Source organism: Myotis davidii, unplaced genomic scaffold (assembly GCF_000327345.1).
Source record: "Myotis davidii unplaced genomic scaffold, ASM32734v1 scaffold448, whole genome shotgun sequence".
Classification (NCBI taxonomy): Eukaryota; Metazoa; Chordata; class Mammalia; order Chiroptera; family Vespertilionidae; genus Myotis; species Myotis davidii.
In genome coordinates this window covers 388,500-412,026 of record NW_006383009.1, presented here as the reverse complement: position 1 = coordinate 412,026, position 23,527 = coordinate 388,500, and the positions used below count along the sequence as shown (strand labels likewise).

At 49.3% G+C, this 23,527-nt stretch overlaps 1 protein-coding gene across 2 annotated transcripts in view; it reads right to left on the bottom strand.

Moving 5' to 3' along the window:
* BIN3 (bridging integrator 3) overlaps positions 1-23,527 on the bottom strand; it is a 34,473-nt gene that overhangs the window by 4,147 nt on the left and 6,799 nt on the right. Inside the window, exons 3-7 of one of the 2 annotated variants that reach the window (XM_015557764.1) lie at positions 12,934-12,982; positions 6,452-6,492; positions 6,022-6,083; positions 4,845-4,981; positions 4,303-4,343 (exon numbers count right to left, since the gene is read on the bottom strand). In XM_015557764.1, the coding sequence (XP_015413250.1) occupies positions 4,303-4,343; positions 4,845-4,979 (176 nt within the window). In that variant the 5' untranslated portion in view covers positions 4,980-4,981; positions 6,022-6,083; positions 6,452-6,492; positions 12,934-12,982. Of the gene's footprint in view, positions 1-4,302; positions 4,344-4,844; positions 5,071-6,021; positions 6,084-6,451; positions 6,493-12,933; positions 12,983-23,527 lie in introns of those variants that run through there. The other variant, XM_015557763.1, reaches the window with a different exon arrangement.

Genomic DNA, 23,527 nt, shown 5'->3' with positions numbered 1-23,527 from the left:
GCTGACCACAGGGAGAACAGGAATCTTCTGGTTCTACCACTGAAATGGCCACACTGTCGGCCGATGTCTGCGGAAAACGACTCGAGGACCTCTCCCCCCTCATGGTGACTCAGGCGCAGGCCCCTCAGAAAGAGCCGCAGGCGCCTCGGCATTTTTGGCCATGTGGGCACACGTTGGTGATAGTGTCACCCCTAACTGGGAAGGACAGTGATGGACACTGACGGGCAGGACTCATCCCAGGCAGGGATGCTGCACGTCCCTCGACAAACGATGTCTCCGAGGAAGTGCTGGACACGGCCAGGGAAGCCTGCCGGCAGGGTTTCCGGAACGGGGCAGGACATGAGGCGGGAGGCTCCTGCACAGCCGGCGGAGACCTGGCCGCGCAACAGGAAAATGACCGTGTGGTGGGGACACGGGCTGAGCAGGCGGCCCAGGACCAGGGGAAGGGTCAGTTTCTCTGGAGCAATCAGGGGAGAGGAAGGATGGGGACGGGCAGCTGCGGACTTCAGCCTGCGCTGAGCTCAGCCAGGAGGGCGTCTGAGCACGGGTTGTCTTTAGGAAGTTCAGATGCCACATGAAGAGGGGTTTCCAAGTCTGTCTCTCAAAGGGACGTGACCATGAAGTTGGCTTTTAAATGCCTCAACAAATCAAGAGTACACGTGACACAAGAGTCGAGAATACTTTTGCCAGAGAATACAGAATGTAAACTTGACCAAAGCACTAAACGCACCAAACAAAGCTTAGAACCAGGCAGATTTTGATGAAACAAAGGACTTGTCTCCGAGAAAGGTGATTAAAACGAATTCTTCTAACTTAATGGGGGTCCAGAATGGGCTCAGCCTCTAACTGGAAATGAGAAGTGGATAAGACCATGCAAACGTCTCTGAAGCCTCAGTCACATGCCCTATCACACATTAATCAAATTGACATTTTTAAATGACTGCTTTGTCAGGCAGAAGATGTAAGGTGCCCAGGAAAATGGCTGGGGGAACCAGCCACCTCCAGGACCAAGGGATCCCCTCGGGGAGGTCTGGACAAGTGAGACCCTGGGGGGGGGGGTTTGGGGGTGCTTTTGCCCCAGGCAGCTGGTATAATGCCCGTCCCTTCCTGGGAGGAGTGTGACCAGCAGCTGAGAGGGAGCAGATGCAGTTGGGCCCAAGAAGCCATACGCCACCTCCCTGTCCGCCCCAACTGGACAAGGGGCCACCAGCAGTCACCCTGACTGCCTAGTTAGAAGCAACCTGCTGCCTGGGTGGCCCCAGTGCCTGGGCCTGCTGTCCAGGGGAGTGAGGTGGGACGCAGCGGGTCCAGGTCTCCACGCAATGCCAGGCACCCTCAGTGGCCATGTCTGCAGGATACGACCTTCAGCCTCTGGCAGCAAGACCACCTGCCTCTGTGAGACCCTCCAGGAAACTCTTCACCATGACTGGTGCCCACAGCAGCGCCCGTCACACCAGGAGGCCATGGAGGCTCCGTGACTCGGTTCACTGTATCTGGCTCACTAGTCACTTTCCACTCAGGTGGCTTCGGGACTCCTGAGGGGTAAGGGCGGGCGTCACGCTTCTCACATTAAAATGGGGAAACCAAGGTCAGGCAGGAACAATCAGCCAGTATGTTCTGAGTGGCTGACTAAAGAAAGAGTGGGGGACCCTGTAACCCCTGGCTCTGGGCTACTGCTCCTTAGGCCCACCTCCCCATCTTCCACTGAGAGGCAGTAGAACGGATGTGGCCGGCCCACGTGGGGGGCCTATAGGTAGCATGATGCTGTGCGAGGAGAGGAACTCATCTGGCCGCAGGACCCCCTTCTCCATGCGGGGCGCTTTCCTGCTCTCCACCTTCCTGATCAAGGGAGGGAAGTTAGCCAGGAGGGAAGTCAAGGACAGGCTGGTCCAGGAACCTGATGGCTTCACTGGCGGGGATGGGGCCCCGCTCTCCCTGGGGTATGCAGTTCGCAGTTTGACTGGGCGGCCACAAAGAACCAAGGCGGGGCTGTTGGACCCTCTGCTCAGCTCCCACCCCTCTCCCATCATCAGCAGTGACGGGGGCAGGGAGGCTCTGTGCAGGGTGGGTGGGTAGAAGTGGGGGAAGAGTCTTGTCCTGCACACAGGGCTCAATTTCCACTTCAGCCCGACACGTCTCTCCCCTGCTGGGCACTGGCTATGCCATTTCAAAAGGTCAGGTGGGAAAACAGACTAGAGGAACGGACCTGGCCAAGGCCACAGGTTGGTCAGGGCAGACAGGCCGCTCCACACCAGTGGCAGGTGTCCCCACGTGGCCATTCCCGTGAGAAGGCCATCATGGCTTCTGCACTAGAGCTACAGCTACGTCCACCCTCTAAGACGGAGAATGGGCAGGGCCTACACCAGGTATCGCTGAGCTCTGCCCACGGCGACTGCGTTTCTTGCCCGTCCTAAGGTTCCACAGCAAAGTGCCTCCCCGGGTAAGCTTGGGGTGAAGAGGCAGCAAGAGGGGGGAGGGCAGGGGGAGGCGGAGAGGCCGGCTGGGAGGTGGGCTGGGAGCAGCCGGCCCTGGTGGGGAATGCCTGCCATTCCTCACTCTGTGCCCACACAGCGGGATCTTCCACCCACCAGGAAAGGAAATTGAAAGCATCCCCATCCGACCATGTGAGCCTGGCCCAGGGACTGGGGATTAGAGGCCGAGCCCCTGGGGGAGGCTGGGGGCGGTGGGTGGCCATGTGGCAATGCTCCTCATCAGAGGACAGGAAAGCTGCAGTTTCCTGTTTCCGGTGCTGGGGTCCCTGGGAGCGTCTCTCCTGGCAAGAGGCGGCAACAGGCAGTGCTGGTTTTATGTGGTTGGGGGAGATCGCATGTTGGCCCCAAGATGCACAGAAGCCAGCCCGGGAGCCAGCCCGGCCAGGAGCTCATGCAGAGGTCAGCGGATCTGCTGCGGAGATGGTGCCCGCCCCCTCTGCACTCACCCACCTTCCTGGCAGGTGGTGGGCTGCTAGGGTGGTGGGAAGCAGCCGGGACTTCTCTCCACTCGGCTCCAGAAGCCAGGCATCAGATTTCAAGGCCGCCTCGTTGGTTGTGAAATCGAGACAGGAGCCAGTTCCCATTCTCTGAGCTGGTGTCCCCTGCCTACCTCTGCCAGCCCTGGGTGCCCATGGCAGTCTCCGTGGCAGCCCCTGAGACCCCCATGGGCAGGATCTGCTCTGCCTTGGTCCTTCCTAGCCAGCTCTGGACCCTTGTCTGGAGACTGGTCAGCACCCACAAGCAATGGAAGCTCTGATCTCTCTCTCCTGGGCCTCCTCAGCACCCAGCTGCTCATGTGACCTTGTGACCTGGTGCTGAGCAGGGATTAGGGGCCAGAGGCCCAGGGAAGGAGCAGGGGTGCAGGGAGAAATCCCTTTCCACACCAGATCCAGCCTCCCCACCGTGGCTGAGCCTCCAGGCAGCCCTGCTTAGAATAAGCTTTCCTGAGCCCCACCCCAGGGACCTGAACAGGGAGTGAGGAGCTTGACAACCTCAGCACCAGGGGCCAGTGGATCAAAACCTGCTCTCTGATCTCCCTCCTGGCCATGATCCAGCCTGATGGTAATTAGCAGAGCCTCATTACCCGGCCCTGGGGAGGCCACTGCCAGGGACCACCACAGAGAGGTAATGCGGTGCAGCTGTGGCTGGAGCGGGGCCTTTCTGGGTCAGAGGCTGCCTGGGAGAGGCCAGGGAAGAAGATGAAGTGATTCGGGAGCTTCAAGGCAATGCCCACCCCTTAGGGGACCCAGGGAATAGGCCCGTCTGATCGCTGACCAGAGCCTGCCTGACAGAAGAGGAGTCTCACAGAAGAATTTCTGACCCTATAGGTCATGAGTAAAGGACCTTCCCAGGCGGGAACCCGTGGCGGCGCCCTTCCCCATGTGCAGCCACCCCCACATTTCAAAAGCCGAGTGCTGCAGGCAGCTGCTCTCCCAATCCGGCTGGGAGATGAAAGGCCTTGCTCATCTCCGCTGAGGGCTCGCCAAGATCGCTGCTGGCTTAACTCAGCAGGCTGTTCCACCGTCCGACAGGAACAGAGGGAAAATGGCCATACGGCTGACCGGAGCACAGGCCAGCTGCTGAGGAGGCTCACACGCCCCATCACAGCGCTGGGCAGTGGCCGGTTCTCTAGAGCTACCAGCAGGTCAACCCCAGGGCGCAGATCGGGTAGCTGGTGACCCCGTCGGTTTCCCGTCAACCCCAAGCCTAAGGACAGGCGACTGGAAAGGACATTCAGTCCCCAGGTGACCAGTTGACCTGCCTCTCCAAGGAGTGCCCTGAGTCTAGTCCCCAGATGACCTTTACTCACTTTTTCAAGGGCTCAACCACGGTCTTTTGAATCTGGTTCACCTGTCGGAAGAAAAACCCAATGACATCAAAACTGGGGGAAGCCAGACTCTTCCTAAAGGGGAGGCTCCAGTTCCTGAGAAGAGAAAGGAGACCTGTCAGGGGCACCCGAGAGCCCGGAAGGAAGGGGCCCAAGTAGGTCAGGCAGGGTGGGCACTTCTAAGGGCAGCTGGGGTGAGGCAGAGATGGCGACCAGGAAGCCTGAAGGGCAACAGGAGCACCCTGTCCTCGTCCCTAATGAACTCCTACCCTGCCAGCCGCGGTCTGCCAAGGCCCATGTGGCCTCCTCAGTGAGGCTGGTCAGGCAGAGCGGACCTGCATCCCCTCATGGCCTCCGTGTGCGTGATGTGAGCCGTGGGAGCCGCGGAGAGCAGGCCAGCAGGAAAGAGCACACAGGCCTCGGGGGGCTGAGGGCACCGAGAGGGGCCTGAGCCCTGTTACGGACCCCATGTAGGTGCTCCTCCAGATAGAAGCCACAAGCAGGGGAGACCCAACCCCAGGCACCTTTTCCTGGTTGAAGGCGTCCATCCGTTTCATGGCTGTGTCCAGGGCTGTCACCATGTTCAGAAAGTCCTGGTCTTGTTCGCAGAGGGGGTTAGAGAGCAAGTCCAAGGATATCTTCACAGCAGATTTGGACATGGCTGTGAGAAGTCAGAGTTCAGGGAACTTGTGCAGGGACAGGCTTCCAAGCCTTGTCATTAGGGCTCCCGTCTTCCCTCAGTCCAGGGGCCTGCACCCAAGGCCAGAGGCCACACAAACGACAAAGTACCACAGAGCATAAGACACTGGTCCTTATTGGACAATGTTCATTCCTGATCATCTGATATTCTGGATCATTCTTTTGGGCAGCTTTACCTGCTGCAATGACAATGTTCTAACTCTGGGTTATAACAGAATCATCTGGGTGGGAAGCTGTTGGAAATGCAGATTTCTAGCTGCAAAGACTCTAATCCAGCCAGTCTGGAATCCAGGACGATGCCTGTCAGAAGCCCTCTCCAGGTGGCTGGGAGGTGCAGTGTGCTGGGGGGACCAGGGTAGCATAGCACACAACAGCAGGGCAGCAAACTTACTGTAAAGAGCCAGAGTCCAGAATTTAGGCTTGGAGGGCCATACGGTTTCTGTTGCAACTACTCAACTTTTCCACAAACAATACCTAAAGAATGGGTGTGGCTGTGTTCTGATAAAACTTTATTGACAAAAGAAGGCCAGGTTTGGTGTAGCTAGGTAACTCCTGGTTTCAATGACACACTTACTGGAAAGGCAGTGGGGAGCGATGAAGAAAGATGCTGTCCAGGTAACTCAGAACTAACTTCAAAACAAATAACAGCCGGTCTCCAAAAGCAGCCCCTTGGCTTGCTGCACACATAGTTTGGAGACGCTAGGGGCCAGGAGTGAGGGCTGTCATGCTCAGACGTGCCCACGTTCTCTGGATCGCGCTGGCCTGAGGCTCCGAGGCACAGACAGCAGGAGCCAGCCCTGCACCTGGCTGCGGCGGCGGCTACGCCCGGGAAAGGGGAGAGTGGGGCTCTGCTAAGTGAAGACTGACCTCAGGCCACTCCTCAGGGACATCTGTTGAACATCTACTAAGTGCACTTACTTCAAAGCCAGCCCGAAGGTGACAGAGGGAGGAGGGCATCCACCTGTGCCCCGCCCAGTCCAGCTGAGGGGACATGCCACCTACCCAGGTCAGCATCGGTGCTCTTCTTCAAGTCCTTTTGCAGCTTCCTGGTCTGCTCTTCCAGCCTGCAAGGCAAGGGCACGGCTTTGGTCCCCTGCCTTCCCATCTACCTGAGGGAGGCCCACCTTGGTGCTCTGGAATGCCCATCGAGAAAAGGGGCCCTTGTCTGTGGGGACTTTTCCCTACTCACTGAAGGGCCTAAGCTCTGCAAGAGGCCAAGCACCCAGAGGCTGCGAGTTAACGACTGTCACACAGCCACCAGTTGGGGGAGACTTTCTGGCAGGTGGTAAACCGAGCTGCTCCCGGCTCCTGGGGTGGTGACAGGAGCACCCACTAACGGGGAAGCAGACAAAACTGCGGGAAGTGAGACCTGGCAGAAGGCTCTGGCCATTCTCCGATCCCAACCCCCTTCCTTTTGGGATGTGACACTCACTGCTGCAGTTTTCCATACTCCCTCTCAAAGTCTCTCTCCACCTGTAATGAGAGAGAGAGAGCTCAATCATCAGAGAAATGACAACACTTTGGAAAAAATCTGCCAGCCTCCAGACACTCCCTCCACACCCTCTCCCGTCTACAGAAACAACACGGTCCAGTTCACACAGGCACCGGCAGGTCATTAACGACACAGTGCCCCTGTGTTCCCAAATTAATTGTCTGATTTAGGGCGAGAGACTCCCCTCCCAGACGTGCCAGCCAGGCAAGTACCAGCGGCTCTTCTTTCACCGCAGGGAGTGGGGCACTGAGCGGTGTTCCCTCTTCTCACCCTCCCCTCTGGGGACAGGTAAGCTGCTCACCATGTGACGCTCAGCCGGGGAGGCAGCAGTGGGCAGAGGCAAAGGCGGGTATGAACTCCACTTCTGTCTCTGCCACTGAGCAGTTCTGAGGCAAGGCCCGAGCAGGTCACCTCCCTGGGCACAGGCCTAGTTTCCTCACGGTCCTACCTGCCAGCTCCAGGGTCCATCAAGAAAGACCACGTGTCCACGCTCTGTGTACTGGGACGTACCAAACACAGATACCATTACCACTGACTCCGCCAGGCTCCCTAACATCCTGATTACTTAGCGATCAGATTTCCCGTGCCAGCAATGTTTAAATTGAACGGGTGGAGTCCTGGACCTTATTCCACTGCCTACACGTCAGGTGAGGTCAAGAAAGTGACTTGCACTTCCACGGCTGAATGTCCCCCCCGGCCCCCGGAAAAAGGGGCCCCCCACCGTGGCTCTCAGGCACGTGGCCTGTGGAGTAAGTGACATCTCAGAGCCTAAAGAGGGGACGGCGAGAGGCTTCCTTCTCCTTCCTTCTTGTCCACGAAGGCAGTACCAGGCCCTGCCACCGTGTGGAGCCTCTGGCTGAGGGGCTCTGAGAGGGAACCTGGCTACACTCACTGAGGGAGCCCATGCGGGCTTCCCCAGTTCAGCCAGGAGGCAGGTGCACCATGGCCCGCACTGTACTGAGGAGGTGACGGGGACAGAGGTGAAGCTGCCTGTGCAAGGTCACACCACTGTGAGCAGCCAAGTTCTCAGGCCTGTGCTCTTAACCGTCATTCCACGGCAAGGGAAAAGCTGTTTGCTGAGGAATGAAAGCCACAACCTCAGAAAGATGGCTTCTTGGCTGCGCCCCCAAGACCTTGCCAGTACAGGCTGGAGGTCCAGGAGTACAAATCTGCAGAAATCATCAAAGCCATGCTGCTCTCCACCTGCAGGCCCTTCCATCAAAGGTGCCCCCGTGGAAGAGTATTCTAAGGCCCATCAACCTCAGACTCCACACAGTCACAGAGCGGCAGGACACGATTCAGGCCAATTATTTCATGTGATACACGAGGAGAATGAAGCCAAAAGAGGGAAGTGATTCACATAAGGACGGCTAGAATTCAGACTCCTGGTGCAGGCCTTTTGTTTATTTTTTTCAACTATATTCATCCGTCCCATAATCATTTAAAGAACACCTATTAAGTGCAATGCATTCTGCCAGGTGCTAGGGATACCCTGATGGACAACAGAGATGTGGGCCCAGGGGGGCATGATCACACACACACACGGATACCTGCAAGCAGGGGAGCCCTGTGGAGGGTGAGGGCGGGACAGTGAGAGTGATGTGGGCCTGGCTCAGCTGAGGTCCTCAGGGCACCACCACATGTCACTTTCTGCATTTGAACTGGGAAATTTAGAAGCAGCAACACATGGTCCTTTCCTTACTTTATGATCCTAGCATCTAGAACACTGTACCAAGAGCAGACACACTTCTATTTAAAATTGATCTCATTCCTTAATGATCCACCAAAAGCTACTCTTAAGAAAAAATGCAAAAACTCCCACTCCCACTAAAGCATATGTACCGTTTAGAGTTTAAAGTGTTACCTAACACAGGGGATTTGCAGTTTGACAAGAATGAGATCACAGCTAAAGGCAGAAAAGGCCTCCGGGGCCCGCAGCGGGGAGATCTGTTGTGGAGCAGAGGGGCCTGCAAAGTCAGCACTGAAGCTAGCCCAGCCTTTCTCTATCAGCACGGGAGGAAAGGGAGGAGCTGGGAGAGACGGGTAAGGCAAACTCTTGTTACCGGCCCTGGAGCCTACCTAACATCTGAGCCTCATCTGAGTTTCTTGTCTAGTATTGGGATATTATATTTGGCCTCACCCATGTAAATTTCAGGGGCTGACAACGAAATGGGGTAACAGCGTCAGCCTCGCCTACTTGTTTTGCAGATTCACAGAAGTACATGTGGAGTGCAGGGGAGGGCGCCTGGCCCATGGGTGGTGCTGGCCTGTTCCTCCTCCACACAGGGGTGGTGAGAGGACCACTGGGGGTGAAGCAGAGCAAAGCATGTGGTCCATTGACAGCAAGGGCACTCCTGATTTTGGCTAAGCCTGGAGTTCTGTGCCTGGGGCGCCATACTGGGCCCTCCCTTCATGGGACAATTTCCTTTCTTACTTTGTAGGGTGTGAGCCAGTCTTTACATAGCCAAGGTACCGGTATTTCCCCCCGAAAAGATGAAATTAAAATTAAGGATGTCTTAGCCAGAATGCAGTTCTCCTAAAGGTCAAGAACACGGAGTAGGTGCTCTGAGGGAGGTGAGCGCCCCCGGCCCCTGGGGCCGCAGCCCTGGCGCGCTCTGCTACAGTCCCCGAGCTGCGTGTGTGGGCTGTTAGGAGCACCTGGTCCTCCTGGCTGGGGCTGTGTGGACTTGCACAGAGAAGGACTGCAGGTTTCCAACTGGGGTGGAGCATTCTGGCTGATGAGGAACGCGAGGTCTCACCCTGGAAGCTGAGAAGCGTGTTGGAGTGAGAGCGTGGTCCTTTTACTTTATGTCCCTCACAGCCATCTGACAGCCTAAGAGAAGGTCATGAATATTTCACCTCCTCAGCCTGGGAGCCCGGTGTGGGCCGCTGCTATAGCTCACAGTCCCCAGGCCTCTCTCCTCCACCGGGCATAGATCTGGGGGCAGCACCAGGGCTCTGGCCCCTCAGATGAGGAATAAAGGGACACACTGGAGTCTCATTCCAAGGTCTATCCATCCTGCGGGAAAGAGCCAAACACAAAAGATCTGAACATCTTTGAATGCTTGATGCCTTTGCCAAAAAGGCAGCTGGACCGCAGTCAAGAATGCGAGTGCAAACACATGTGCACAACTGTCAGCGGGTCAGAGCGGGCGGGTCGGCTGGCGAGGTTAGCTCGAGGAGAGTCAAGCACAGGACGGCTCAGAGTGGCAGGGAGGGGCTGCACGGCTCCCTGCCATCTCCCCGGCGCTCAGGTCAGGCTGGCACCTTGTAGGAGCTCGGTTCTTGTTAACTGAAAGAATGGGTCAAGTTCCCACCCAAACCTGTGCTCCTTACGTGAAAAGAGAGACCAGCCGAGAAGACCCTCTGCAAGGCTGCTCGAGGCAGGGGGCGGGGGGCAGCAGCCGTCCTACGGCACAATGCAACAGGACAGGGATGAGGCTGAGGCCCCTCGTGTCACATGGAAATCTTTTTGAAGTGAAGGCTCTCTCTGCCTGACTTCACAGAGTGCCCACCTAGCTAGGGATTGAAGTGTGTGCCTTCCTCTGGTGGGAGACCCAGGGTACTTGCTTCAGAGAGCGCTCCAGCCTCCCAGGGATGGAGGGCGGGCAGCTTCTTTTCGCCATGCCAAGATGCTCCAGCTACTTTTTGGGATCAGGGGAGGGAAGGGACCAAGCAGAAGGTGAGGACGGGGAGGTGGGAGACCGTCCTTTTCAGTCCCACTGGTCAGCGTGTGCAGAGAACATGCCATTCCAGCCGAAGCTGTGACAATAATGGAATCTGCCTTAATCACCTGGGCACATGAGGCAGTGAAGGCAGACACACAATGCTTTCTTTGTGCCTGACAGTCGAGTGTCTTGAGCCAAAAACCTCCTGAAACTCCCTGAAGATAACATGAACATTTCTTCCCATGACAGGGCGCTGTGACTTCCAATAACCCAGGCAGCCCCATCTGCTTCCCGCCCCGAGAGTGCCTGGGCAAGAACAACAGGGTGCGTCACCACTGCTGGGGGCAGCTGTGAAGATGCTGAGATAACCACACGCCCTGGCGGTGTGCAGGGCAGGAGGGGGCTTGGCGAGTGGAGAACCAGACTCCGGAGAGGCAGGGTCTTGCTGCAGGCACTTTAGTGAACCTGGGAGTTGAGGAAGCAAATCACTCTATTCCCGCTGACACTGCACCGGGGAAGCCAGCTACTGGGACTGGCGGAGTCCTCGTGGTTTATCACCTGCCTCTCTGCCAGCAGGGTAGTTAGTGTTTACTGAGGCCTTACTATGTGCCAGACACTGTGCGAAGTACTTCGCATGCATCATCTCATGTGAGACTCGTTACACATCCACGGCATGGGTCCTAGCACCACCCTCACTTTACAGAGAAACTGAGCCGCAGGGAGGGTAAGGCCCTTGCCTAAGGTCACACACAGCGTGCCAGAGCCAGGATGGCGATCCAGGCCGCGAGTCTGGCTTCTTACCCACTACTCGAAAGCCAGACTGTGCAGGGGAGCTGATGCCACAGTTAGAGACCACAGTTGCATCCCCAGTAAGACGGTGCTAGGAAGAGGCGAGGGTGCCACGGCCCGCGGGGCCACACAGGCACAGGGGGTTTTCTCAGCTTGTCCATCTGCCCTCCCCTGTGGAGTCCCTGCCACTCCTCAGACTGAAACACCCACAGATCTGCCCGTCAACAAACTCTGGCAAAGCAGCTAGAAGCTGCATGCTACTTTTCTGTGGAGAACAAGGCCATCTCGATAAAGGTTGGGGAGCTGAGAGGATTTTTGTTTGTTTTGTTTTTTGGTAGTGAGTGTTGGGAATACAAGACCCTTTTCAAAACCACTTCCCTTTCAGATCTGCCCTGGATCACACTCTGGAGACCCACAGCCACACCTTCCCACTTCCTGCAGTGGGCCGGAGCCCAGCACTGCACGCCCAGGTTCTCAGCGCGTCAGCTGAGCTCCACAGATGTCAGCCTCTGCATGGGAGGTAGACTCGAGTCTTCCTCCACAGCCAGCCTGTGCTTGAAAAGGGGAAGGGCTCTTTTAGCACGGGCCCATTTCCCTTTCAGTGACCTAACTTAGAACTTCCCAAAGATAGAGCCATTGGTCAGGTGCTTGCTGAACACCCCTTCCCGCCAACTGAAGCAGTATCTTTCCTGTAGCTCTGAGCTCTGAGCCAAGAAGGGACGAGGTTATTAAGACATGGAGACACGGAGAACTGCCAGGGGCTGGAATGACAGTCAAGGCCTCCACCAGGCTTCCGGGAGCTGTCACAACGAGAGATGCTGACAGTTATGGTCTCCCAGATGAATACCAAGGGCTTCGCTCATAGCAGCCATTCTTCACTGGAGCCTCCACACCTGGGGGATCTTCCCAGCCTGCGGGAGGCAGCACAGCAATGGAAGGGGTCCTGCACAGTGGCTCATCCTTGAGCTCCAAGTCCAGCTCTGCCAGCAGCAGCTTTTCCTCGCCTCGGAGAGTCACCGAGACCCCTCATCTCGGTTCTCCATGAGGAAAAGTGAGGAGGCTGGGCCAGATGCTCTCTAAGGGCTTCCAGCTCTAACTTTCTAAGAAGCCATGATTCCCTTTCTTTCCAATTCTGGAGATGAAATAGGGGCAAAAACTGTGGGCTACGAGGGGAAAGGATTCCATTATCCCCGTGCTGAGTGACCCTGGGTCTTGGCTAGGAATGTAGTTGACAGTGGAGACGAATGGTCCTGGGGTCCTGGAGAAGCTTCCGGGACCTTCATGCAGCCTGAGGGGGCCAGACAGGAAGGCTGGGCTGTGTCCTTGGCAGGGGTCCCTGTTTCAGGCTCCCTCTTAGGAACGTGCAGACTGTACGCCAGATCCCAGAGATGAGCAGTCAGAAGCAGTGTGTTTCTCCTCATCTGTGGAATCTACCTCTTCCACCTCCCAGGCTGAGTGAGGAAGGACAATATTACAGGACAGGAGGTCCCTGTGAGACACCGTTCACGTGAGGTTCTAGAGCAGTGGTTCTCAACCTGTGGGTCGCGACCCCTTTGGGGGTCGAATGACCGTTTCATAGGGGTTGCCTAAGACCTCGGAAAAAACATATATAATTACATATTTTTTTGTGTGATTAATCACTATTGTTTAATTTTCAACTTGTAACCATGAAAATACATCCTGTATATCAGATGTTTACATTACGATTCATAACAGTAGCAAAATTACAGTTATGAAGTAGCAACGAAAATAATTTTATGGTGGGGGTCACCACAACATGAGGAACTGTATTAAAGGGTCGCGGCATTAGGAAGGTTGAGAACCACTGTTCTAGAGCAATACAACTGAGAATGTCAAGGCCCAGGCTCTGCCTTCCCAGCCCCACGCTGAGTCAACACTCTGATGCTATGCGAAGGCCACGACAGACAGAACCGAGTCTCAGAATGCAAGAATCGGGTTACTCACTGTTTTGGGGACAATCTGTTTCTTGGGTTGCCCAATCTTGAAAGGAATCCTACAAGGCAAAGAGACAAAGAGGGATGTTAGGAGAAATGGGGAAGGATGTGGCTAAAAAGAGCTGAGGAAATACAGGTAAAACACAGTGGCAGCGGCTCGCTTTCTGCCACCCGCACCACGTGCCCTGTGAGTCTAGGGCCATCAGCAGCCAGGCTGGGCTCTGGGACGGTCATGCTCCCATGGACAGCGTCAGATGGAGGTCTTGGGCACCAGCTTCTGCCCCAGAGCAGGAGAGGGGAGATACTATGCAAACAGCAGTCACCATAAACCTTGTGTCTCAAGGAGCTGCAAAGTTAGAAAGTACAGGCTCACTTAGGTGGCTGTTATCCTAGAGAACATGCCTTGAAAAGCATCATCAAAACCACACATCCCTATAGGTGCTTCCCTTTTCCCTTCAAAGGGACAAACTGTGGCTCTGAAGGGCTTCTTCTATGGCTGGGAGAGATGACAAACTGTAGGGGCATTAAGGATCAGCCGGGCTGGACTATTTCCCATGACAACTGACAAAATCTAAATGAAGCTAACTCGAAGAATCTGAAATCCAGCCCAACTCTGCCTTGAACTTGCTAGGAGGCTCTGCACCTCACGTCCCCCACTTAGAGATGGAAGACAGCTTGGCAGAAGGGCAGGTCATGGTCTAGGAGTCTCAACCTGAGCACAAACCTTGCCTCCGCCTCCGCTGAGCAGGCTGCCCTTCGGCAGGTAACCACTGCCCTGTGCCTTAATTCCCTACTCTGTGAGGCAACAGGGTGAAGCTAGATAATCTAGAAGCTTCCTTAACATGCTGAAAACCTTATGATTCTAAATTCTGAGAAAAGCAGTGCAGCCAGACTAGAAAGCAAACACAGTGCACCCCAACAGCTATAGACATGTCGGCTTCACCCCCCTTCCCAGGGATCAGCTCAGGAAAGAGGCTGCAGTAGAGCCCTGAGGGGACAGATCAGACCACCACTCCCACTCCTTTCAGCCTCTTCCATTCAAACCTCCTGCTCCCACTGCTGCACCCACCCCGTCCCCCGGGCCCCTTCCCTCTACACCCCCTTCTCCCAGCCTGGTTTCTCTTGGCCCAAACTGTTGCTAAACCCAGTGGTATAATTAACCACCGATAATAACCCCAGACAGTGATCTGGTTAGAGGATGGGCCAGCCTGAGTCACAGTGGTTTAAATTTAATTTCTTGGAGGACATCCTGTTTATTGTTAACCCACCCCGTAATTTGGGAGTGTTAACCCTCTGGGGACTGGCTGATTCACGTGGCTTCTGTAAACAAATAATCTCTGGCTATATAATTACTGGGGGGAAAGGTAAGCTATGGACCTGAAAAGGAAAGAAAAAATGAAATTGCTATTTCCCTTTCTTAGACCTAAAGAGAAAAGGGTGTGGACAGACAAGCTCCTTGATCCCTCCCTGGGCCCCCAGTTCCTTTCCCCCAAATCAGCTTATAGTTGACTGACACAATGGTTTTGGACAGTGAACAATTGCCCTCAAGGACCATTTGGGTGACAGTACAAATGAGGTCCTGGTGGCATTGAGGAAAGACCGACGCTGTGGTGCGCGAAGCATGTGCGGAATAAAAAGCTCAGACCAGGAATCAGAAAGGCCATCTCTGCCTCTGACTAGTTTTGTGATTTGAACAAACTGCAGTCTCTCTGAGCTCGTTTTTTAAACTATAAAACACAACAGTTGGAATAGATGGTCCTTCCAGCTTATGGAAACCGAATCTCCGTTCTAAGATCATGGAGTGTCGGATGAGAATGCTAAAGGATCCTCAGAGTGGTCTTCAGGACGATGCTAATGGACTCTAGTACTGCAGACTAGGTACCAAGAAATTAAGAACTTACAGTCCATTATTTGTGGAGCCACAGACTCTCTCTCAATCTTAATTTAGAATCACAGTATTTTTAGAACTGTAAGTTACCATAGAAATGTTTCCAGTTTAAACCTCTCACTTGTAGATGAGAGATCTGGAGAGGTTCCGTGACCAGCCCAGGGTCATCCTGCGGGCTCACAGCAGAGCCAGGAATACACCATCAGGCTCTGATGTCCAGTCCAGTTTTCTCTCCACTACTCATAGTTTCACACTTTCACATGCATCTGTTATGACAGTAGCCCCTTGGTATCCGGCGGGGATGCGGCCCAGGGCTCCCTGCGGAGACCAAAATCTGCTGATACTCAAGTCCCACATACAGAACGGTGTAAACAGGGGCCCTCTGCATCCATGGGTTCCCAACTGCGGATGTTGTTTTCAATATGCAGTTGATAGAATCCGCAGATGTGAAACCTGAAGGCATGAAGTGCTGACTCTGTGTATTTTAAGAAATGGTATGTATTTTAAAGAATACTTCATTCCTTTAAAAAGTGAAGCATGCTCATCAGAGAAAACTTGAAAAATACAGAAAAGTATAAAAGAGAGAAAGGAAGGGGAGGAAAACCCCCAAATAGTCTACAATCTCATATATAAAAGATAACCAAGGTTATTGGTTTGGTATTAATATTTTAAAAATTTGCAGAAAGAAAAGAAAACGAACACAAATATGCCAAATGTTAGTAGTGGTTAACTCTAGGTGGTAAGAATATGATTACTGTTTTATTTTCACTCTTCATATTTTTCAAATAAACTAAAAAAATCCCTTTAGTTTTTTTCCTCCTTGACGATAAAACTAGCATCTGATCAGTGGCAAAAACTTGGAAAACATGGAAAAACACAAATGACAAATACACAATTCCAAAATAAACAGTAATACCCCAAATTTCAGCGTGTACATACATGTGTACACATGTATATATTTACATAAATGTTAAAAGTAGAGGAAACATACCATGAATGTTTTTATATGCCAATATAGCTTTCATCGTTCTTTTAAAAGATACCTAGTGTTTCATTATACACCTGTACCACTAGTTTTATTTTATGTATACAACTTAAATGTTTTTGATTTTAGAGAGAGGAAGGGAGAGGGAGAGAAGAAACATTGATGTGAGAGAAACACTGATGGGTTGCCTCCTGTACACATCCCAACCAGGGATTGAACCAGCGACCTTCCAGTGTACGGGACTATGCTCCAACCAACTGAGCCACACTGGCTAGTTTTATTTTTGTAATTCACATTACTTACTGGTGGTCACTTCAACTGTTTCAAACTTCCTTCTATTATAAACAAAACTAATAGCTAAATTTTTGTGCATATCAAGGATTAGTCACATAGGATAAACTCTTATAACTGAAATTGCTGGGTCAAAGAACATATACACGTTCAAGGCTTTGCTGTATTTGCAAATTGCCTTAGAGACAAACTAAAACAGTTGTGTTTCTTAAAAGACAGAAATAGTTAACATTTTACCACCAGCCCTCTGGCCTGTTTAATTAGGATTTTTTCATGGGTTGGAGTTTGCCTTTATCCTTTGTACACTGAGTGTTTACGGTTGAATATGAAGACAAATCTAGCCAATTAATCTTTTCCTTTATGATTTCTTCTTTTGGTATAATCACACTGAAAAAGGCCTGCCTTTTCCACCTCAGTATAAAAATTCACCTATACTTAATTATATTTTTTTATCCTTACCTGAAGATATTTTTCCATTGATTTTTAGAGAGAATGGAAGAGAGAGGGAAGGATAGAGAGAAATGTTGATGTGAGAGAAACACATTGATTAGTTGCCTCTTGCACGCGCCCCAACCAGGCCTTGGGCCAGGGAGGGGCCTGCTACTGAGGTATGTGTGTGCACTTGACTGGAATCGAACCCGGGACGCGCTGATGCTCTATCCACTGAGCCAAACCAGCTAGGTCTACTTTATTACTTTTATGATTTCCTTTTATGAATCTAAATTTTACTTTTATCAGATTTGTACATGTAAATAGTTTAATAAGGCACCAGGCTTTGTTAAGTAAAACATTAGGCTCTAGGCCAGTGGTCGCAAACCGGTGGTCCGTGGATTACTTGTGGTCCGTGAGGTCTGAAAGGTTGGCGACCACTGCTCTAGGCCTCTGAATCTCATTGCTGAGATCAGTGCTGTCACTAGCTCTGTGTTTCTGGTCAGCATTTGCATCTCCCCATAAAAATGCTTGTATTGCTACTTCATGAGTGTTAAGTTTTAGGCACTAGCTATCTTTTATTTTGGGAGAGGAAGACTTAACTAAACAAATATCTTTACAATCTCCACCTTCGTAACACAAAGGCACATTGGCAACTCTCCTTCTCAATCCTATATAATAAAAGGCTAATATGCAAATTGACCGAACAGCAGAATGACTGGTTGCTATGATGTGCACTGACCACCAGGGGGCAGATGACAGACGCAGGAGCTGCCCCCTGGTGATCAGTGTGCTCCCACAGGGGAAGCGCTGCTCAGCCAGAAGCCGGGCTCACGGTGGTGGGAGCCTCTCCCGCCTCTGTGGTAGGCAGACATCCCCTGAGGGGTCCCGGACTACGAGAGGATGCAGGCCAGGCTGAGGGACACTCCCCCCACCAGGGCACGAATGTCGTGCACCGGGCCTCTAGTATATATTATAATTCGGTTAGGGCAATACTAAGTAAACTATTAGGAGCCTAATGGGATGCATTTTCCTTCCTGCAAACAGCAGCTAGTAGATTGTTCAGCTCAGCCAAGCCTTCAGAAGACTGCAGTTCTGGCTGATGCACTCAATTGTAACCTCCAGTTTCCAAGCCAGATCCCCCAGACACTTCCACATCCCTGACCAACGGAAACTGCTATTGTTTTGAGACACTAAGTTGTGAGGCAATTTGTTACACAGCAATATATAACTAGTAGCATCGCATGTTTTGCTTTTATTACAATAATTGTCACTTTTCTTTCACATGCTTAATTTTCCATGTATTTACCCCTAATTCCATCTCAGTTGTCTAAATCTACTCCCAATACATTAATTTCCATCAGCTATTCTATTATCTCCACTTTGGCCTGCTCCAGCTTGACTGGGTCACCTCCATTTGGTGTACAGTAGGCATCCTGGGCTCCCCCTTCATCTTCCTCACAGAAGTTCCTTTTGCCTCTCTCCCATGAATTTTGAGACCTGGATTCCATGTCTTCCTTTCTTGATTTACTCTTCATTTAGGTGGAGAAAGTGTGCGAGATAATTTTTAAGACTTTGCATACTGAAATGCTTTTATTCTACTGTCACACTAGTTTGCCTGGGTATAAAATTATAGGCTGGACATAATTTCTTTCAGAATCTCGAAGGCATTGTTCCACTGGCTTCTCATCTCCCAGTACTGCTGTGATTTTCATCCTTTTCTGTGACCTGCTTTTATTTCCTTTGTGCAAGCTTGTGGGTTCATATGCTCATGTAGCTTATGGATCTAATTTCACCCACTGTCCTGTGGTACTCAATAGGACTCCTGCAATTTGGCAATTTACAACATTTAGTTCTGGGATTAAAAACCACATGACACCTTTGCTGTGTCCTGTTTCTTATTTCTGAAATTCTTATAATTTTGATGCTGACCCTCCTGGCTTGTCCTTTACTCTCTGTTTTTTTCAGTGTTTCCTTATTTTCTAATACTTCTAAAGAGTTTTTCATTTCTATTGTATTTTTAATTTCCAAGAGCTCTTTTTACTTTTCAGGATGTCCTTTTTTAAGGTATTGTTTTTAATTCATGGATGCCTTACCTGAGGATCTTAATGATACCTTTACAAAAGTTTCTTCTTCCTTTATAGTCTATTTTCCTTCAAGTTGCTTTTTTTCTGTTTTAGTCTCCACTCTTCATACCAGATACTTTCCTTGGATGTGTGGTAATTCTTGGTTATCTGCTCATATATATGACTGTGGGGAAAAACCTGACTAGAAGCTGTGAATACGTGAATAATTACTGTCTATTGTGTAGGGTAATCTGATTGAGCAGTTTTGTGAGGAACCCTGATGTCAGTATCTAGTCTTTTCTCCTGGGCAGGTGAAATTCCCTAGAGAAGATTCTTCCACTCTTTTGACTTGGGAATGAAGGCCCAGCTTAGCAATCTGGGAGCTCAGTGAGTACAAGAGGTCCTGTGTGTTTGTGTGTGCGCACGTGTGCGTACCACATGCATTAATTCACTTCACCCTCCTGCCTTCAGTATAGGAATCCTGCCCTCAACTGTGCTTCAAGTGGGTCTGGGTTTTGTGGGCCTGAAGCTTATACAATTTTGCATGGTCTCCTAAAGAAAAAGAATACAAAATTACAAACATAAAAATAGGCATGGAAGTGACTGTTTATTTAGACAGAGAAAAGAGCATAATAGATTACAAGTTATAAAAACTGACAACAGGAACATCAGAAAATCAAGAATAACCTAATATTTTTATTAATCATCTGCCTGACACACCTCTATATTTATTATCCTGTATTTTTTGGCTGCAAAATCTATGATTGCCTCTTCATGTGACACGGAGTTGGTAACACCATTTTCTTAGAGAAAAAAGACAATAATTCAGTCAACCTCTAGCATGGTTGACTAAAATTTGTTTTCAGGGATACCCTGATGGACAACAGAGATGTGGGCCCAGGGGGGCATGATCACACACACACACGGATACCTGCAAGCAGGGGAGCCCTGTGGAGGGTGAGGGCGGGACAGTGAGAGTGATGTGGGCCTGGCTCAGCTGAGGTCCTCAGGGCACCACCACATGTCACTTTCTGCATTTGAACTGGGAAATTTAGAAGCAGCAACACATGGTCCTTTCCTTACTTTATGATCCTAGCATCTAGAACACTGTACCAAGACAATCATCACTTCTATTTAAAATTGATCTCATTCTCTTAATTTCTAGCTTTTGATACAACTTAAAAATGTTTTGTTGTACCTCACTTGATTTCAGACTATCTACTGATTTAATGGCTCATCCCTGTCATTTCCAATTTTCCTTAGTCTTAAAATAAATTTAAAGATGGCCCCAAATGGTATACCCTTTGTGTATTTCCAACTCAAGAATCTGTAATTTCTCACTTGTCTCATTAAACTTTTCTAAAAATGCCTTTACAAATTACAGATAAAACAGCATACTCCCAATTCAACCCCTACCCCTGCCCTATCCTCCAACAGGCACAGGCTGTTCCAAAGCTGCCTGGCCTCAGGAGGAGGAAGTGAAGGCAGAGGTTTGAACTGAGTGCAGTATAAATACATTCTGAAGTTTACAAAAACACAGGATCTTATGAACACACAGCTAGGGTTCCCTCCAGGGCCCTGGAAAAGGCCCATGCAAGCAAGGGGCCATGAAGGTTAAGCTTTATTAGTGTCACACAGAACATCTACCTTTGTGTGCCCTACGATAGAAACTCCCTGTTTCACACTCTCCAGGGGAGTCCCTTCCTTATTCTGCTCAGATGAGGCAAGGACAGTCTCCCAGTGAAATGGGGTTGGGGAGGAGATGGTAGGGTTCTGAATTTAATCATGAACAGCTTCCAACCAATCCTCCTGAATTGAATGCTCCGCTCACCCCACCTCTATAGGCACCTTGTGCCACCAATTCTTGAACCTTTGAGAATTCGGTGGTGTAAGTTGGATGACTCCTAGTTTTCCCAGTTTAGGCTTTGGCTTTCTTGGAACTGCTAAGTCAGTCACCTCATGTAAGTGCGTTCCAGTTCCCAAATGTTGTTGATGTAACTTCTATTCTCCCTAATTTTGCAGATTTATGCGTTTATTTTTAAATATTATTTATTTTTAAATATTTTTTATTGATTTTTAGAAAGGAAGGAAGGGAGATGGAGAAAGAGAAACATGGATGTGAGAACAGAACATCCATTGGCTGCCTCCTGCACACCCCGCACTGGGGATCAAGCCCGCAACCCGGGCATGCGCCCTGATCGGGAAATCAAACCAGCAACCTATCTGAGGCACAGGATATCCAACCAACTGAGCCACACTGGTCAGGGTTATTTATGCCTTTAAAAAAATTGCTTTACTGTACTTCTTGTGGGATTTGTGAGGGAGATAAATTAGATGTATGTATTCTATCTGTCATCTTCTCTCAGAACCTGGTTTATTAAAATTTTTAAATAACAGTATTGAGATGTAATTCACATGCCGTAATCGTCACCCTTTTAAAATGTACAATTTGGTTCTTTTTAGTATATTCAGAGAGTTGTGCAACAATCACCACTACCTAACTTCAGATTTTCATCACCTCCAAAAGAATTCATATCTATTAGCTGTTACTCCCACTTCCCTCCTCCCTCACAGCCCCCTGGCAACCATTAGTCTACCTTCTGTCTCTATGGATTTCCCCTTCTGGACATTTCATATAAATGGAACTATATAATACTAGAGGCCTGATGCACAAAATTTGTGCAAGGGTAGGCCCTCCCAGCCCCGGCTCCCTCAGCCCTCGCAGCTGCCCCGGCTTCGTCTGGATGGTCATTCTGCTGTGTAATTAGCTATTTATTATATAGGATGCAGCATTTTGTGTTGGCTTCTTTTACTTAGCAAATGTTTTCAAGAATTACCCATGTTGTAGTATGTGCTAGTACTTCACTCCTTTTTTATTACTGAACTAGAGGCCCAATGCACAAAATTAGAGCAAGAGTAGGCCTTCCTTCCCCTAGCTTCCCTCTGGCTGCCAGCAGGCACCAGGCACCCTGGCTTCCCTTGCAGCCCTGGCTTCGTCTGGAAGGACATCTGGTCTAATTAGCACACTATGCTTTTGTTATAGATAATATTTTTATTCATTCATCAGGTGATGGACATTTAGGTTGTTTCCACTTTTGGACTACTGTGAATAATGCTGCTATGAACATTCATGTACAGGTTTTTGTGTGGATATGTGTCTTTATTTCTCTTGGGTATATATCTAGGAGTGAAACTGTTGGGCCATTTGCTAAGTCGATGTTTAACCTTTTGAGGATCTGCCAGACTGTTCTTCCAAGTGGATGCATCATTTCATATTCCCACCAGCAGCTTATGAGGGTTCCAACTGCTCCACCTCCTCACCAACACTTGTCATTGTCTGTCTTTTTTTTACTTTAGTCATTCTAGTATGAGGGCTATTTCTCTGTGGCTTGATTTGCATTTCTCTAATGACAAATGTTGCTGAGCATCTTTTCATGTGCTTATTGATCATTTGTATATCTTCTTTGGAGAAACATCTATTCAAATTCTTTGCCTATTTAAAACTGAGCTGCCTTTTTCCTTTTATTGTTGAGTTGTAAGAGTTTTATATTTTCTGAGTACAAGTCCTTAATCAGATATATGATTTTCAAATATTTTCTCTCTTTTGCAATTTGTTTTTCATTTTCTTAATGTTGTCCTTTGAAGCACAAAAGTTTTAGATTTTAAAGAAGTCCAATCTATTTTTTCTTTTGTTGTTTGTGCTTTTAGTATTATATCTATGAACTATTTGCCAAATTCAATGTCATAAAGATTCACCTCTATGTTTTCTTTTTAGAGTTTTATAGTTTTACCTCTTAAATTTAGGCCTTTGATCCATTTTGAGTTAATTTTTGTGTACGGTGTGAGGTAAGGATCCAACTTCAATTCTTTTGAACATGGATATCCAGTTATCCCAGCACTGTCTGTTGAAAAGACTATTCCTTCCTGGCATCCTTCTTAAAAATCAACTGCCATAAAAATAAAAGTTTATTTCTGGACTCTCAATTCTATTCCACTAATCTACATGTCTATATTTATGCCAGTACCACACTATCTTATTTACTGTGAATCTGTAGTAAGTTTTGAGATTGGGAAGTGTGATTCCTCTAACTTTGTTCTTCTTTGTCAAGACTATTCTGGCTGTTCTGTGTCCCTTGCAATTCCATATGAATTTTAGTGGTTTATTTTTTTATATTTAAGTCATTACCCATTTAGAGCTTGAGTATATGGCAAGCCAGTTGTATGGACATGATTTAAAAACGTATGTATCTTCGAAAAATCATTGTACCAGTGTCAAATACTTCTATTCCATACCATAGACCTGTCTACTCTTTTCCCAAATAACACAGATTCAATTACTTAGGTTAATTAATTAATTAGCTCTTAATACCCAGTCAAACAAATCCCTTCTCATGACATTTCTTGGCTATTTTATTTTACTATTTAAGATGAACTTCAAAATCATCTGCTTAATCCCCTACCTCTCCCCAGTCAGGATATTTATTACTGAAAATGCACTATATTTACAGATTAACTTTTGAAGAATCTATATATTTACAAATATTAGGTTTGTTCATTCAGGTGCATAATATTTTTTTCCCATTCATGCAAGTCTTTTTTATGTTCTTTAGTCTGGAGAAGTTTTTTCAAATAGCTGCTCCACATTTATTTTGTTAAATATTAAGATTCTAAAGTAACACTTATATATGAAATTTTTAGCCCTATGCATGTCTTAGGTGTGTTCCATGAAATTTTATATTTTTGGTTATATTGTAATGAAATTCACTTTTTCATTTTATCTTCCTGGTACATAGGAAAACTATTGGGTGTTAAATAAACCAGTCACCACACTTACATACTGAACCTATATAGCCCAAAAAATTTATCTAGACAAAAACAAACAAAACCAACTGGATTTTCCAAATAATCATATCTATTTGAAAATAATGATAAAATCTCTTTTCTT